Source organism: Photinus pyralis, unplaced genomic scaffold, assembly GCF_008802855.1.
Source record: "Photinus pyralis isolate 1611_PpyrPB1 unplaced genomic scaffold, Ppyr1.3 Ppyr1.4_LG5, whole genome shotgun sequence".
Taxonomy (NCBI): domain Eukaryota; kingdom Metazoa; phylum Arthropoda; class Insecta; order Coleoptera; family Lampyridae; genus Photinus; species Photinus pyralis.
The window spans coordinates 34942932-34957080 of NW_022170596.1; the positions used below are offsets into that span (position 1 = coordinate 34942932).

A 14149-nucleotide genomic window follows, 5' to 3' on the forward strand; every position below is an offset into this window, starting at 1 on the left:
ATTTCTAAATAAACAACTTTCTTACGAGACAAACGAGAGAGCTACTAACACGAACACGCCATTGAACCTTCACTGACAGTGATAAGGCAGAGTACTGTTTCAACAACCGTACGTAACCAGTGGTGTTTCTTTTCATTTCACGATAGCTCGCTCCATCTATGCATGATTTACCAATAACAAATTTTAAGTTCCAAATATTAAAATTCTAATTTAATTTCTTTCTTAATGAATGAAGGTAGACCAATCGCTTTGTGATAACTTCGTATGTAATACGATTCATATTCAATTACCGTTGATATAAACCATAAAGAATGCCAGCATCTTCTTATTACACTCAATGTATTGTTGCGGTGCAATGGGAGTTGTCTAAACACAAACGTTTCGCAAATGAAAAAATTCGACCAATGTTTGTATTATTAGGCATTTTTTCAAAATGTATTTGTAAAAAGTAGCTTTTAATCTCACTTTGGCTGGCTGGCTGGCTGGCTGGCTGGCCGGCTGGATGGCAGCAAATGTGGGCGAATAGAAGAACTCTTGTAGAAAGGCAACGGATGTACGTGTATCTACAAGGCCGTGTAATTTGTCAACCTTAGGGACAGGGCTACATGATGTGGGGTTGGCAACATCTGGGCGTCATCCTCGAGCGTAGTTTATTAACGTGGAGGATTTTCAGTTTTTTCCTATCTTCTACTACAGTTTTGGTCCGATTCTTTTCAAATTGGTGTCGCCGGAAAGATGTTGTAAACACGCACAACTTCTGCGTGGCGGAATTTTGTTTTTTGTCCTAAGGGCGGAATTAACGACCTTTTGCGAGGCGCACGCGCGCCTTCGAGAGGTAGTGAACTTCAGGCGCCTTTTACCTTCCGTTGCGAACTTTGTCACGCGGTTTAACGTTTCGTAAATCTCGAATCGGTGTTTCTCTTTCTCGTGTCGCCAATAGAAGCTCGAGCAATGAGAAGTGCCCCAAAAATTAAGTACTATCTTGTGGAAGGTTTTTAGCGAAATCCACCAAAATGTGGGTGTAATATAACTATGTACCGCAAAAGGAAATGCGGTAGCCTCCCACAAGATCTAACTGATGGTGGAGTGAAAACTTCCAACGCGAATTGCGGGTGAACGGGGCGTCGGAAATGGGTACCGTCAAAGGGAATGTGATAGCCCCCGACACGATCTTACTGATGGCGGAGTCAAATCCTCAAACGCGAATTGCGGATGAACGGGACGTCGGAAGTGGGTACCAACAAAGGGACTGTGATAGCCCCCGACACGATCTTACTGATGGCGGAGTCAAATCTTCAAACGCGAATTGGGAGGGAACGGGACATCGGAAGTGGATACAAACAAAGGGAATGTGGTAGCCCCCGACAAGATTTTACTGATGGTGGAGTCAAAACTTTAAACGCGAATTGCGGGTACACGCGGAAAGTGGGAAGCGGGTACCGACAAAGTGAATGTGGTAGTCTTGGACAAGACCTTTTATGATGGTGGAGTCAACACTGGCTATTAAACCACGGATCTGCCACACAAAAATGCGCTGAAGTCCCTTCGATCTCACACAAGGACTTTGATAATTTCTTAGTACATTTTTGGAAATTTATTTTCTCGAAATCGTTATTAAATCCAAATTTTGATGCCGCACCGCACCTGTCGCCGTACAGGCTGCAGCTGACAGCTGACACTGCTAAATGTCTATAATGACCCCTGCCATCACTGACAGATTGACATTAAAATAATTATGACGCAATCTCCACCTTACCTATATGGCCTAATTCAATTTAGAACAGATTTACATCATTTAAATTTAAGGTACCGCGGTTTATTGTCAATACCTCGTCATTCTCTATCATCTTTTCGCCGGTCATTTGCTTATAACGTCGCCTATGTATATAATTCTGTTCCATCTGTTCTAAAATGTAGCACTTTGGATCACAAGACATTCAAGAGACTATTATTCAAACATTTGGTATGATAGTTGGTTTTAGTACTGAGACAGAAAAATGCAACACAAACTAAGGAGAGCATTCCAATCCTTGATGTATTTAGGGAAAAAGAAAATAGGTAGATTTACTTAGAAGTGGTGATCTAATAAAAAAATATATATACTGAAACAAGGTTAAGTGGAAGAGCAGGAGGTTACTTGTGACCAACCTGAACTTCGCCTTGAGGTTCAACAAGCATGTGAGTTTTTTGTAATTTTATTGTTTTTGTATGTTGTGTATACACATTTTTTTTATATAGCTTGTTGAATAAATTATTATATATATTATTAATCAAAAGTTTTATATGAAAATTGAAATTTTTTATTTTATACTAAAAATCCTCATGTGAGATCGAAGGAACTTCAGTGCATTTTTGTGTGACCGATCAGTGTTCTATTAGCCAGTTATATTGGAAAATGAATGTCGCCATCAAATCTCAGATTATTTCAGCCAGTAAAAAACTCCTACCTGTGTATGGGGGAGGAAAGTTCTTGAACGAGTTTTGATACATTGCGCTGCTAAACACCATATCGCTTGCAAGTGTCAAAAGAATTCGACTTTGCTGTTCTTCTTCCGACGTCCCACGCAGCGTTTCTTCATTCTAAGCGTGTGTATCTTCCATAGACATATGTGTCATATGTATCTTTAGGTAATGTACAACATTGGCTGGGAACGGAGGATATTTCATGGGCAACTCACCACGACACCATCAAGCACACAAAGATAATACTAATCTTAGGCGTGCGTATGCTATGCCGTTTTGTTTTGATGGTTACAGATGTAGATTAAGTACAAAAAATACACAATTGTGATCATTAAACCGTCTTTCTACAACTAAAAAAGTTAGCAATAGTAAAGCTTGTTTAAAGTTAACACGAAAACAAACTTTATTCATCCCACCCCATTTTGAGAAGAAAGCAGACTGTATATACAATGGTTTAACGGTTTTGGGCCGAAAATACGGTAACGCCTTGTACATCATCTCAACTTTTCCACCATACATAACCTCACATTCTGTGTTTGGTCGTGGGCTGCCTGTTGACTGGAGTTGTGTACAGTAAAAAACATTAAATTACTTTCTTGTGTAGTACGAAACACCTAAGCGCTAAGAAGAACACAATGGAGACTAAACCACAGAAGATGCCGAAAGTGGCGAAGGTAAATAAAGTGGTCCCATTACTTGATTTTCGTGCTTTAAACAATAATCGGTTCTTTCAGGTGAAAAACAAAGCTCCTGCGGAAATCCAAATCACCGCCGAGCAGCTTCTCCGTGAAGCGAAAGAGCGTGATTTGGAAATTCTACCTCCACCCCCGAAGCAGAAAATTTCAGATCCCGCCGAATTAGCAGATTACCAAATGCGTAAACGAAAAACTTTCGAAGACAACATAAGGAAGAATCGCACGGTAATGTCTAACTGGATTAAGTACGCCTTGTGGGAGGAATCGCAAAAGGAAATTCAAAGATCACGTTCCGTTTTTGAGAGAGGCTTAGATATAGACCATCGCAATATTACTTTATGGCTAAAATATGCCGAGATGGAAATGCGTAATCGTCAAGTGAATCATGCCCGCAATTTGTTTGATCGTGCCGTTACCATTTTACCGCGTATAAACCAATTTTGGTATAAGTATACGTATATGGAGGAAATGCTGGAGAATATTCCAGGTGCTCGTGCGGTTTTTGAACGCTGGATGGAGTGGGAGCCCGATGAGCAAGCCTGGCAAACTTACATCAACTTTGAGTTACGGTATAAAGAAATCGATCGAGCCCGGCAAATTTACGAACGCTTTGTCATCACTCATCCACAAGTAAAACATTGGATTAAATACGCCAAATTCGAAGATAACCACGGATTTATCAACTCGGCGCGTCGTACGTTTGAACGTGCCATACACTTTTATGGTGATGATCACTTGGACGAAAATTTGTTTATCGCATTTGCGAGATTTGAGGAAAATCATAAGGAGCACGAGCGTGCTCGGATTATTTACAAATATGCCTTGGAGCATATACCTAAAGAGCAAGCCAAGGAGCTCTTTAAAGCGTACACAATACACGAGAAAAAATATGGCGATCGCAGCGGAATTGAAGATGTAATCGTATCCAAACGTAAGTTTCAATACGAACAAGAAATTGCGCAAAACCCAACAAATTATGATGCGTGGTTCGATTATTTAAGACTTATTGAAAGTGAAGGTGACGACGATGTTATTAGGGAAACATACGAACGAGCAATCGCGAACATACCACCGACAAAGAATAAACAGTTTTGGAGGCGGTATATTTACTTATGGATAAACTACGCATTATTTGAAGAGCTGGAAGCTCGCGATTTCGATCGTACACGGCAAGTTTATAAAGCCTGTTTAGAATTACTACCTCACAAGCTGTTTACCTTCTCCAAAATGTGGCTTCTTTTTGCACAGTTTGAGATCAGACAAAAAAATCTGATGGCGGCCAGAAAAATTTTGGGTACTGCAATCGGAATGTGTCCCAGAGACAAATTGTTCCGAGGCTACATCGACGTTGAAATTCAATTGCGAGAATTTGACCGTTGCCGCATTCTCTATGAGAAATTTTTGGAGTTCGGTCCAGAAAATTGTGTTACGTGGATGAAGTTTGCCGAGTTGGAGACGTTATTAGGTGACTATTCTAGAGCTCGTGCGATTTACAAGTTGGCAGTCGGTCAACCTCGCTTGGATATGCCAGAACTGCTATGGAAATCGTATATAGATTTCGAAATAGCGCAGGAAGAACTTGAAAATGCGCGACAGTTATACGAGCAATTAGTCGATCGTACAAAGCACGTTAAGGTGTGGATGTCTTATGCAAAATTCGAATTGAACAATAAAACCGACGATGGGTTAAACGTCCTTGTGGCAAGACGCGTGTATGAGAAAGCGAATGAGGGATTGAAGAATTTTTCAGAAAAGGAAGCCAGAGTTCTTTTGCTCGAGAATTGGCGCGATTTCGAGATGGAGAATGGAGACGAAGAAAGTAGAGCGAAAGTTGAAAGTAAGATGCCAAAGAGAATTAAAAAGAGGCAAAAGATTATTGACGAAGATGGAATTGAACAAGGTTGGGAAGAAGTGTTCGACTACATCTTTCCTGAGGACGAAGCCAGCAAACCTAATCTCAAATTGCTTGCCGCTGCCAAGAACTGGATGAAAAATAAAGAAACTGACCCACAAGATTCCAATGATGTGTCTAACAATATTTCCGAAACAGTGGAAAATGAATCGTAGTTTTAGTATTCTTTTATATTGTAACTTGTGTAAATAATGTAAATAAAATGTGAACGCTCAGCTATGTATTTATATTGGTCTTATGGGGAGGGGCGAACTGGGAGGACAGATTATAACAATCATATGGCTCTAATTGGTAATTAGTAAATAGGTAATGTGTTTGTATAATTTTGCAATATTTTATAAAGAATTTATTATTTATATCATATTTCGAAAGTGCAAACGCGGACATACACAGTGTGTTCTATATAAAGTGGGATTAGGTAGGAATGTTTGACCATACCTTATGCATTTTTTTGTACTGACTAAATTCCCCATACAATATTTTCATTACCTACAACATTAATTGCTTATCATAATAGCCTGTGATCCATGCAATTGGTACCACCTGGTATATCCAGTCCTCCCCTGTGAGGGGAAGGGGAGGTCAGTCATGCTCACTATTAATGATTGGTGTGGAGTGGGGTGTACATCCATAGCCTGTAGAATGTATCAGAAACTTCCTGTAAAACCCGAAGACCTGGCAGCAGTACTTTCAAGACAGGTACACACCCAAAGCCCAAAGATTCGTTGAAAAATATCGAATTCTTTGAATATTGCACCTATTTGTAGGATAATTAAATCTAAGTAATGCAGATTAAAATAGGTAATAACCCCCCTTACGTTCTACGGAAATAACAAGCACAGAACAACTGTTCTGTGATAACAAGCCACTGAAATGCCGAGAACGTCAATTGTACTGATAACTCAGTGCGCATGATCGGTATTCTACTGTTGGCTATCGCTCTCACATACAGGGTGATTCCTATAGTACCTGCCACCGTTTGGGAGCGAGTAGGTGGTGCGTAGGGGAGTATTTTGATATAGGACACTTGGGGTCGGAAATCTAAAATAAGGGTGCCAGAGCCAAATTTACCTTCTGGAATTTCGCGCCTGTAGGTAGGCACCCCAACCGGCCGGCGGTGCACACGGAGCGATCTCAGGCGGCGATGTGTGGCTGACACTTGATCAGAATTTTGTTTAAACCCACGAAATCCCGTCTGCAACGACGCGTATCAGGTGAATAAACACTATGGCAATAGTATAATAATAGTTGGCTAGATGTAGGAAGTGCATTGAGAACAACGGTGGCCACGTTGAACACTTGTAAACGTTATTGCTTTTGACTGTCGTTTTTCCTCCTTCCCTCCCATGTCGCTTCCTCGCGCTAACTCGCTCTGCATCGCTCCGCGCGAAACGTCGGTCGGTTGGGGTGCCTACATACAGGCGTGAAATTCCAGAAGATAAATTTGGTTCTGGCGCCCTTATTTTAGATTTCCGACCCCAAGTGTCCTATATCAAAATACTCCCCTAGGCACCCCCTATACGCTCCCAAACGGTGGCAGGTACTATAGGAATCACCCTGTATGTTGGCACAGATTTAGGTATTGCTATACAGGGTCATTCTTGACGAGCGTCATTTAGAAAGATATGGAAAACCTTTGAAAATGAAAATAAACTGATAATTTCTTTAAGGGTTTTGGCACATGATGAATTGAACTAAAATATTTTCAAGATGGCGCCACTTCCGGAAATACCGGAAGTAGCCATTAACTTTGTTATTTTAAATAGGGACCCCCTATTTTTTCTACATTTTCGGATTCTACGTCAAATTTGGAGTATAATGATACCCCATAGTTGACCCTTTGCTCCAACGGCTTCGTCGATATTCAAGCTTTTATGTCAAAAATTGAATTTGCAGAAGTCATTACTCATTTTAAAAATTTATTATTCGAAAACGGTGAGAGATATTGCAAAACAGTTTTCAATGCTTTATTAAGGAAAGTTTGAATTTTCTTATGGTATACGAAACCGGTTAAAAAAGTGAGACTACGTTACTTTTTCAAAGCTCTCAACTTTTAAACCTTTAAATTTCGGTAACTCCATTTTTTTAATGGCGCCCCCCATTTTGTTCTTCATCATTGTTTTCCATTTTCCCAGACATTTAATTTGATGCAAAATGTCAAAAGCTGCTTCAAACGGTTTCCGAGATATTCCATGTTTTAGTTATTTCTTGTGGCAATAAAAAAAATAAGTCGCTTGATGTTATTCTTTTGTTTTTATTTAATTTTCGCTGCTTGTACTTATACTTCTCGTCAATAATGGCTCGTTTGAGTTACACTAATGAAGATTTTTTGAATTTAATATTAATACACGGTGAATGTAATCGAATAGCGGCCGTCTTTTTTCCGAAAGATACCCCGACAAGGCACGACCCACAGAGGCTACAATTCGCAAATTACTACAAAATTGCAGGAATAACGGTACCTACGTTCCAAGCAAAAATACAAAAAAAGGAAGCCTTTGGTAGACCACCGTAAAAAGGCAATGCACTTTTTTAAACAAATATGGGTGCCATTTATGCTTTTTGAGAATTCTTTGTGCACTCGTGTCTGATATGTCAATTTCTCTTTGGATATCATTATCGATGCAGTTGGATTTGCAGCAAAATACGCCAGTGCAGTTATTTCTTGTTCTTCAGAGTCTACCACAGGCTTCCTTTTTTGTATTTTTGTTTGAAACATACCGTTATTCCTGCAAATTTGACGTTTAAACATTATCATAATAAAAACAAAAGAATAACATCAAGGGAATTAATTTTTTTATCAATTTGCTACAAGAAGTAACTAAAACATGGAATATCTCGGAAACCGTTTGAAGCAGCTTTTCACATTTTGTATCAAATTAAAGGTCTGGGAAACAGGAAAACAACGGTGAAGAACAAAATGGGGGGTGCCATTTAAAAAAATGGAGTTACCGAAAGTTTAAAAATTTAAAAATTGAGAGCTTTCAAAAAGTGACGTAGTCTCACTTTTTTAGATGGTTTCGTATACCATAAGAAAATTCGATCTTTCCTTAATAAAGCATTGAAAACTGTTTTGCAATATCTCTCACCGTTTTCGAATAATAAATTACCCCCGCAAATTCAATTTTTGACATAAAAACTTGAATATCGACGAAGCCCTTGGAGCAAAGGGTTGTACTCTAAATTCGACGTACAATCCGAAAATGTAGAAAAAAAGAGGGGGTCCCTATTTAAAATAACAAAGTCCGGTATTTCCGGAAGTGGCGCCATCTTGAAAATATTTTAGTTCAATTCATGATGTGCCAAAACCCTTAAAGAACTTATCAGTTTATTTTCATTTTCAAAGGTTTTCCATATCTTTCTAACTGACGCTCGTCAAGAATAACCCTGTATAGGTACTATGCTATCATAAATGAGGTTGCTGCCGACAGCCTTTGGAATTTTTATTTACATGGGAAATCGTACTTAACTTGAACTTCCAAAAGGCGACTCGACAGCAACTCATATTTGATCCGCCCCCGTTACCTATGGAATGTTATTGACAAACTATAGGAAATCCGGCATTTCGCGAAATGGTACACCCTGTATTGTTGTTGTTGTAATGTTATTATATATAGGCTTAAGATGAGGAACATCTGGAGATTATTTGCGTAGCCCTTGTCTCCGGTCTGCGATAAGTATAGTTATCGCTGCGTACGCTAATTAAATTTCAAGATGAGGACGTGTTACCGCTGTTTTAGAAAACGCAAGTGCAGTTTGATTTTTTGAAGAAGCGGTTTTTAGAAGAAAGTTAGTCGAATGCTATGGGTATTAAATAAGATTGAAGTCGCAGTGTTAAAATAAAGTGAACTGTAAGGTCAAAACTGTAATTGTAATTACAATGAAGTTATCATAGTGTTGTTTATATCGGAGGACCGGCTTTATGGTTCAGTGCTAGAGCGTTATTGGACAAAAATCCGGGTGTTCGAACCTGGGTTGAGGTGAATTTTTCATCTGTGGGTGAGATGGGAATTACCTTAGACCAGTTTCGAGCATTCTGCCGGCTACTCTGAATTAGGTTTTCCTGCAGTTTTCCTAATTCGTTAAGGTAAATACCAGATCAGTAGTATAGAATATGTAATAGAACAATAACTTAAGACCTTCTGCAGAGGCACCTCTAAACAGCATTATGCAGGTCACTCTGCAATTGCATAATAAATAAATAAATAATAAATCATAATGTTGTTTATATCAATGTTTGAGTTCAATCGAAGAAGTGAAGTTCTGAGAAGTATAATCATCATTTTGTATTTGTTTGTGCGTCTGTCTGTTTGAATACCACAGCTATGACCGGAGGTTTTGTATTACTGAACTTTAATAAACTGTCTACGATCGTTTGTATGCCGTGGTATGTGTTATATGGCCCTGAGTGCCTGGTTGTCTTTCAGCCTATGTCAAATGGATTTGTTTTAAAACTATGGCTAAGTGCTGGAGTGTATTCGAAACCTGAGCTACCTTATGGAAAATAACTTGAAAATAGCTAGCCGCATATACACAGAGAGGTTCACCTGTCGGTTTGGAATGGCGCGGTCTGTCAGTGACGCATCAAACTGACATATCTGTCACTGTTCAAACTGGCGGATCAACCTCTACTGTATATCGTATGGCCAGCTAGAGAAAGTTGACATGCCATTTTCAGGAATAGTAATTTATTGTGATATTACACCGTGATTGTGAATGGAATGGTGGAAATGATACGAAAAGCCATTCATAAAGAATGTTAGTAATATTGAAGAAATATCTTTATTCAAAGACAAGGCCATCAAGGTTCTACTAAAGGTCCCTGCCACTACAGACAACATTGTTGTCTGTGCTGCCCTTATACTCACTTTGCAGGTTGTGTCGAGGCTCAGGTTCCTTGGGGGAAAGAAAATGCACTCAGAAATGCAGAATTCTAAATATCATCAAAGAAATTTACATCCTAAGGGAATAAGAAAGAGTGCACAAAAAGGCCTTGAGGCTGCAAGGACCACCACCGAAAATATTGTATAAGTTGATCTTGAATTACATATCCAATAATTGTTATTGGTAAAAATTTATATTTTATTTTAATAGAAATGTGACAATAACTGAACCCATAACGCAATTACAAAAGTAAACTTAAACTAAGACTTCCAAAAGTGTGGGTTTTGAGTCAGACGCCTTTCAAAGTTAGTATACCAGTTTTGAACGGTTGACAACGGAACATAAGTCGCTGTGGGATCAGCCAGCATATGCGCTTGGTTAATGGAATAACTCAGCGTGTAGTTAATAAAATTCTGTAACATTTTCTGCGCAAAGTTAACATACGAAGTGGCATCAGTGTGTTGGGGGCCATCTTGGATGATTTCGTTAGATTCTGTACAATAGGCGTTATATTTCAAGACAATACTGATGTTTAACATTTACCTATAGATATACCGATTTGGGCATTATGACAGATAGCTTGTTGACCGAACGTGCTCGTGTTCATAAAGTCGCCCATTTCGTCCAATTTCTTTAAACTGGAAATTCGAAATATCACCGAAGGTTTCAAGTTGGAAATGTAACCTAAGAGTTGCCAGTTTGGGGGCGCATTCGGATCGGGCCAGCTGAAAAACACTAAGCGCCAACTGTGATTGTAAGCTTGACATTGTACTACCTTGTCCTGATGTACCTTCTGGAAATGGCACTGCTCCAGTAAGGAATATAACTACATGATTAATATTGTCAGCATCAACAATTGTTGTAAGAAATTGTTTCTCATTTATTTGCTGAAATTCTGTGCTAACCTAAAAATGGTACTCTTTACTTTCGTTAAACATTTACAGTTTAGTCACTGTAATTTACCAGCCGTCCTGAAACTATAATCCCAAACATAGCCATTGCTTTACTTTCTGTTTATTTATGGTTTTTACAAAATACAAGATTTTTGACATGGGCGGTCATGAAACATTTGCATTTTGCATACACCTACAACAAGCATTCTATATTTGGCAACATTGTCAGTGTAATACACGGTATGTCAATATTATGAATCTTATAGGAGACAACAATAAAAATATGCCTAGAATGTAATTAATATTCATTGTGTTAATTAAAGCCGCCGTCACTTGATCCAGTCATAAAATTGGTATTTAATTAAACTAATTTTTACAAGAGGTTGGGGATTTTTTTTGTCACCAAATCAGATGTATTGGTACCAACCAAATAATTTCTTTACCTTTAGTTATCACCACAGAACAGTAATATTGTATGTAATGTTATTTTATATTATGGTGAATTGTATAAAGTGTTTAAATCGGAGTTAAAAAAAGGATAAGTTAATATTTGCCCCTTCACCAATCATGGTAAGTAAGAAAATGTCTAATAGGTAAATTATACCTTTCATTTAATTTTTCCACTTCATGTTTGTTTATTTTTCTAATTCAAGTTCAACTCCCATAGTCCTATGTTTATCTAATTTTCAACACCTACAATTGATCTTTTAATGTAATTACGCGTTTCGTTACAAAGTTCGTTTCAGTACAATGCATGTCACACCCCTACCTACTACCCTCCATATAAAATCAATAATATTATTTTGTTTACCAAGTTGTTTTGTTTAAACTTTTTCGTGTGGAGTGTTTGTGCAAAGTATATTAACAAAACATTTTTAATACCTAGGTGATGGTGTGTAATGTCGTTACCAGTGTCTCAGTATGAAGCTTTACTTCAAGAAGTACGAGGATTAAGACATAAGGCACAGAAGGTTCAGCAACTGGCAACTCCGTTATTAACTTGCTCTTCACAGACAGTGAGTATGGCTTATTTGATAACACTTTTTAACTATTCGCAAATCCGAAACGGATTGGCCGAACCTTGTACCTTTTTTTTCTATTCTATTGAGATGGTGCCTTTTGGCGACTTATTTATATAAAGTGATGTGTTCATGTGTCAAGGTTGGTTTGCGATACCCTTGACCACTCACACTTCAGTGCAGATTGCGTGATAACCATGTAGGCGTTTAGTATTACACCTGAAGAAATTGTATTAATTTTTAAGCAATCGAGATTGTATAAATATTGTGTTTATGGGTTGCGTATTTGAAAAAACACCAATGTTACGCAAAAAAGGTATCAAAACCCATACCACTCTGGTTGAATTGTTGTAACCCTCATAGTTACAAAATACAACACATAACTTCATGAAATGTGGCAAATTTCCTGGAAAATTGAAAATAGGTGTACTCGCACGACTAGGGCATTGTGTGTGGGTGCACCATCTTGTTGAAACTAACATAGTTTCCAACTTTTGTTTTTTTGTGTGTGCCATATACCTATCATTGTACTTTAATAAAAAATGCTACCCAATACATACAGTATATCCTTTTTTTACGGACCATATTCAATAATAAAGTTGATGATGATTTCTCCGAAACGAAACATTGCATTGAAATTATTTCAGTGGTGGCAATGGGACAGTGTTTTTTATTTTTTGTATCTATTCAAACAACAGAAAAAAATAAACAGAATCAACAAATTTCGATTTTTCTGGCATATCTTCGGAAGTAATCGGAATTTTCTGGATTTCTGTACAGCATCATAATAACTCTTTAATTGCGGAACTATTCTGTAATTTGACCATCGTCTATCCGCTATGGTTTCCAAGATTCCCATGATAGACATCCTCATCTTGGACACAGTGTATACAGTGACTGTTTTTATAGTGTTCACTCAAAAAAATAGGTTAACTTAATTGGAAATTAATTATTTAATTAAACTTATTTTACCTGAATGGAGTAGGTATTTAAAGTTGCCTAATTTATATTGCCATTACCTATACTTGTCCTTGTTGTCTCTTTATTTGGCCTCGCATGAAATTGATCACAAATGAGGGGTCTAATTGCCAGGGAGTAATCAGAGTTTTATTAGCGCTCTATGGACTGCATTACAATTACTCTGGAGCGAGGTAAATAAATGAAACTACGTTTAGTATTGGCTATTTATCTCGTATTGTTAATATTATTATTTTGTTATGAGTACTATTGATGCTATTGTTAATTTTTGTTATGGTCATTTAGCACTTTTTATTGTAGTTATGTACAGAGTGTCCCACTTCGACTCTTTTGTAAGGTAATTCTTAGTGCTACCAAAAAAGTGATACCTATAGGCGTCATGGTTCTCTTTTTGAGTCAAACTTAAAATGGTAATATCAAAAGTTGAAAATATTCGTTCGCTTAAGAGAAAAGGGGAAAAATTGCCAAATTCATAATAATAAGTTCAAAAAATCGAGAAAAAAGTTAAACATATACAGATACAGAAAAATGTTTATTAGAAAAGTTTGTTTACGATGATTGCTGAATACTCTGCCGTTTTCAAAATTAGTATACGGGGTCAGGGAAGAAAGTTATCGAACCTAACCTATCTTTTTAATGGCGCATGTATATTCAATATTTTAATCTAAAAATATAGCATATTAAATTCTCTTTTCAAAAATATAACACTAGGGATGATATTAAAAAAATTCAAGTGATTCAAAAAAATTGAAAAAGATGAAAAAAATTCAAAAAAGGTTCAATTAAAAAATTTTTTTAGAATAATCAATATTGAATTTTTTAGTATATCCATTATGTGTATATTTTTGAAAAGAGACTTTATTATGCTACTTTTTAGAGTAAAATATACTTTCTTATTTAAGATATGTTTTGGAATCAGCATTTTTTGCTGTTAGACAATATAGTTATTATTACTTATTTTTATTTTTTATTATTTTTATCTTCGTTTGGACAGAAAATTACTTTAATAACAATTGGGTACTCGGAATTATATGAAAAGAAAGTTTTCAAGAAACCATTTCATTGGAAAAGATTTTAATACTCTACCTATGAGAATAAATAAAATAATGTATTCTCAAAGGACGAATGTATCTTACGGTATTTCATTTAGATTTTGATTCTACTTTATGACCATATGAACAGTTTTCCACTCGGTTTTCCATTTTCCTCATTAAAATATAGTTTTTGGAGGAGAGAAAAGCGTGTTAATGCAGTTAATGAAAATGCAGTTAATTTCTTGTTAACTCTACTAATGTCTATTTAATA

General features: G+C 37.1%; 3 protein-coding genes across 3 annotated transcripts in view; 2 read left to right on the forward strand and 1 right to left on the reverse strand.

The window, feature by feature from the left end:
- Nucleotides 1-2985: 2985 nt before the first annotated feature.
- On the forward strand, nucleotides 2986-5285 carry LOC116171754 (protein crooked neck). Its single transcript, XM_031488736.1, has 2 exons — nucleotides 2986-3137; nucleotides 3198-5285. The coding sequence occupies exons 1-2, from the start codon at nucleotides 3099-3101 to the stop codon at nucleotides 5223-5225; spliced, it is 2067 nt and encodes a 688-aa protein (XP_031344596.1). The 5' UTR covers nucleotides 2986-3098; the 3' UTR covers nucleotides 5226-5285.
- A 4843-nt stretch (nucleotides 5286-10128) lies between these two features.
- LOC116170536 (protein OPI10 homolog) lies at nucleotides 10129-11059 on the reverse strand. The gene is made up of 4 exons (XM_031487000.1): nucleotides 10918-11059; nucleotides 10730-10859; nucleotides 10498-10689; nucleotides 10129-10447 (listed from the first exon to the last, which is right to left on the reverse strand). The coding sequence occupies exons 1-4, from the start codon at nucleotides 10951-10953 to the stop codon at nucleotides 10215-10217; spliced, it is 591 nt and encodes a 196-aa protein (XP_031342860.1). The 5' UTR covers nucleotides 10954-11059; the 3' UTR covers nucleotides 10129-10214.
- A 252-nt stretch (nucleotides 11060-11311) lies between these two features.
- The window catches only part of LOC116170535 (adenomatous polyposis coli protein-like), a 31639-nt gene continuing 28801 nt past the window's right edge, over nucleotides 11312-14149 (forward strand). The window contains exons 1-2 of the mRNA XM_031486998.1: nucleotides 11312-11417; nucleotides 11734-11863. Of these exons, the coding sequence (XP_031342858.1) occupies nucleotides 11747-11863 (117 nt within the window). The 5' untranslated portion in view covers nucleotides 11312-11417; nucleotides 11734-11746. The remainder of the gene's footprint in view (nucleotides 11418-11733; nucleotides 11864-14149) is intronic.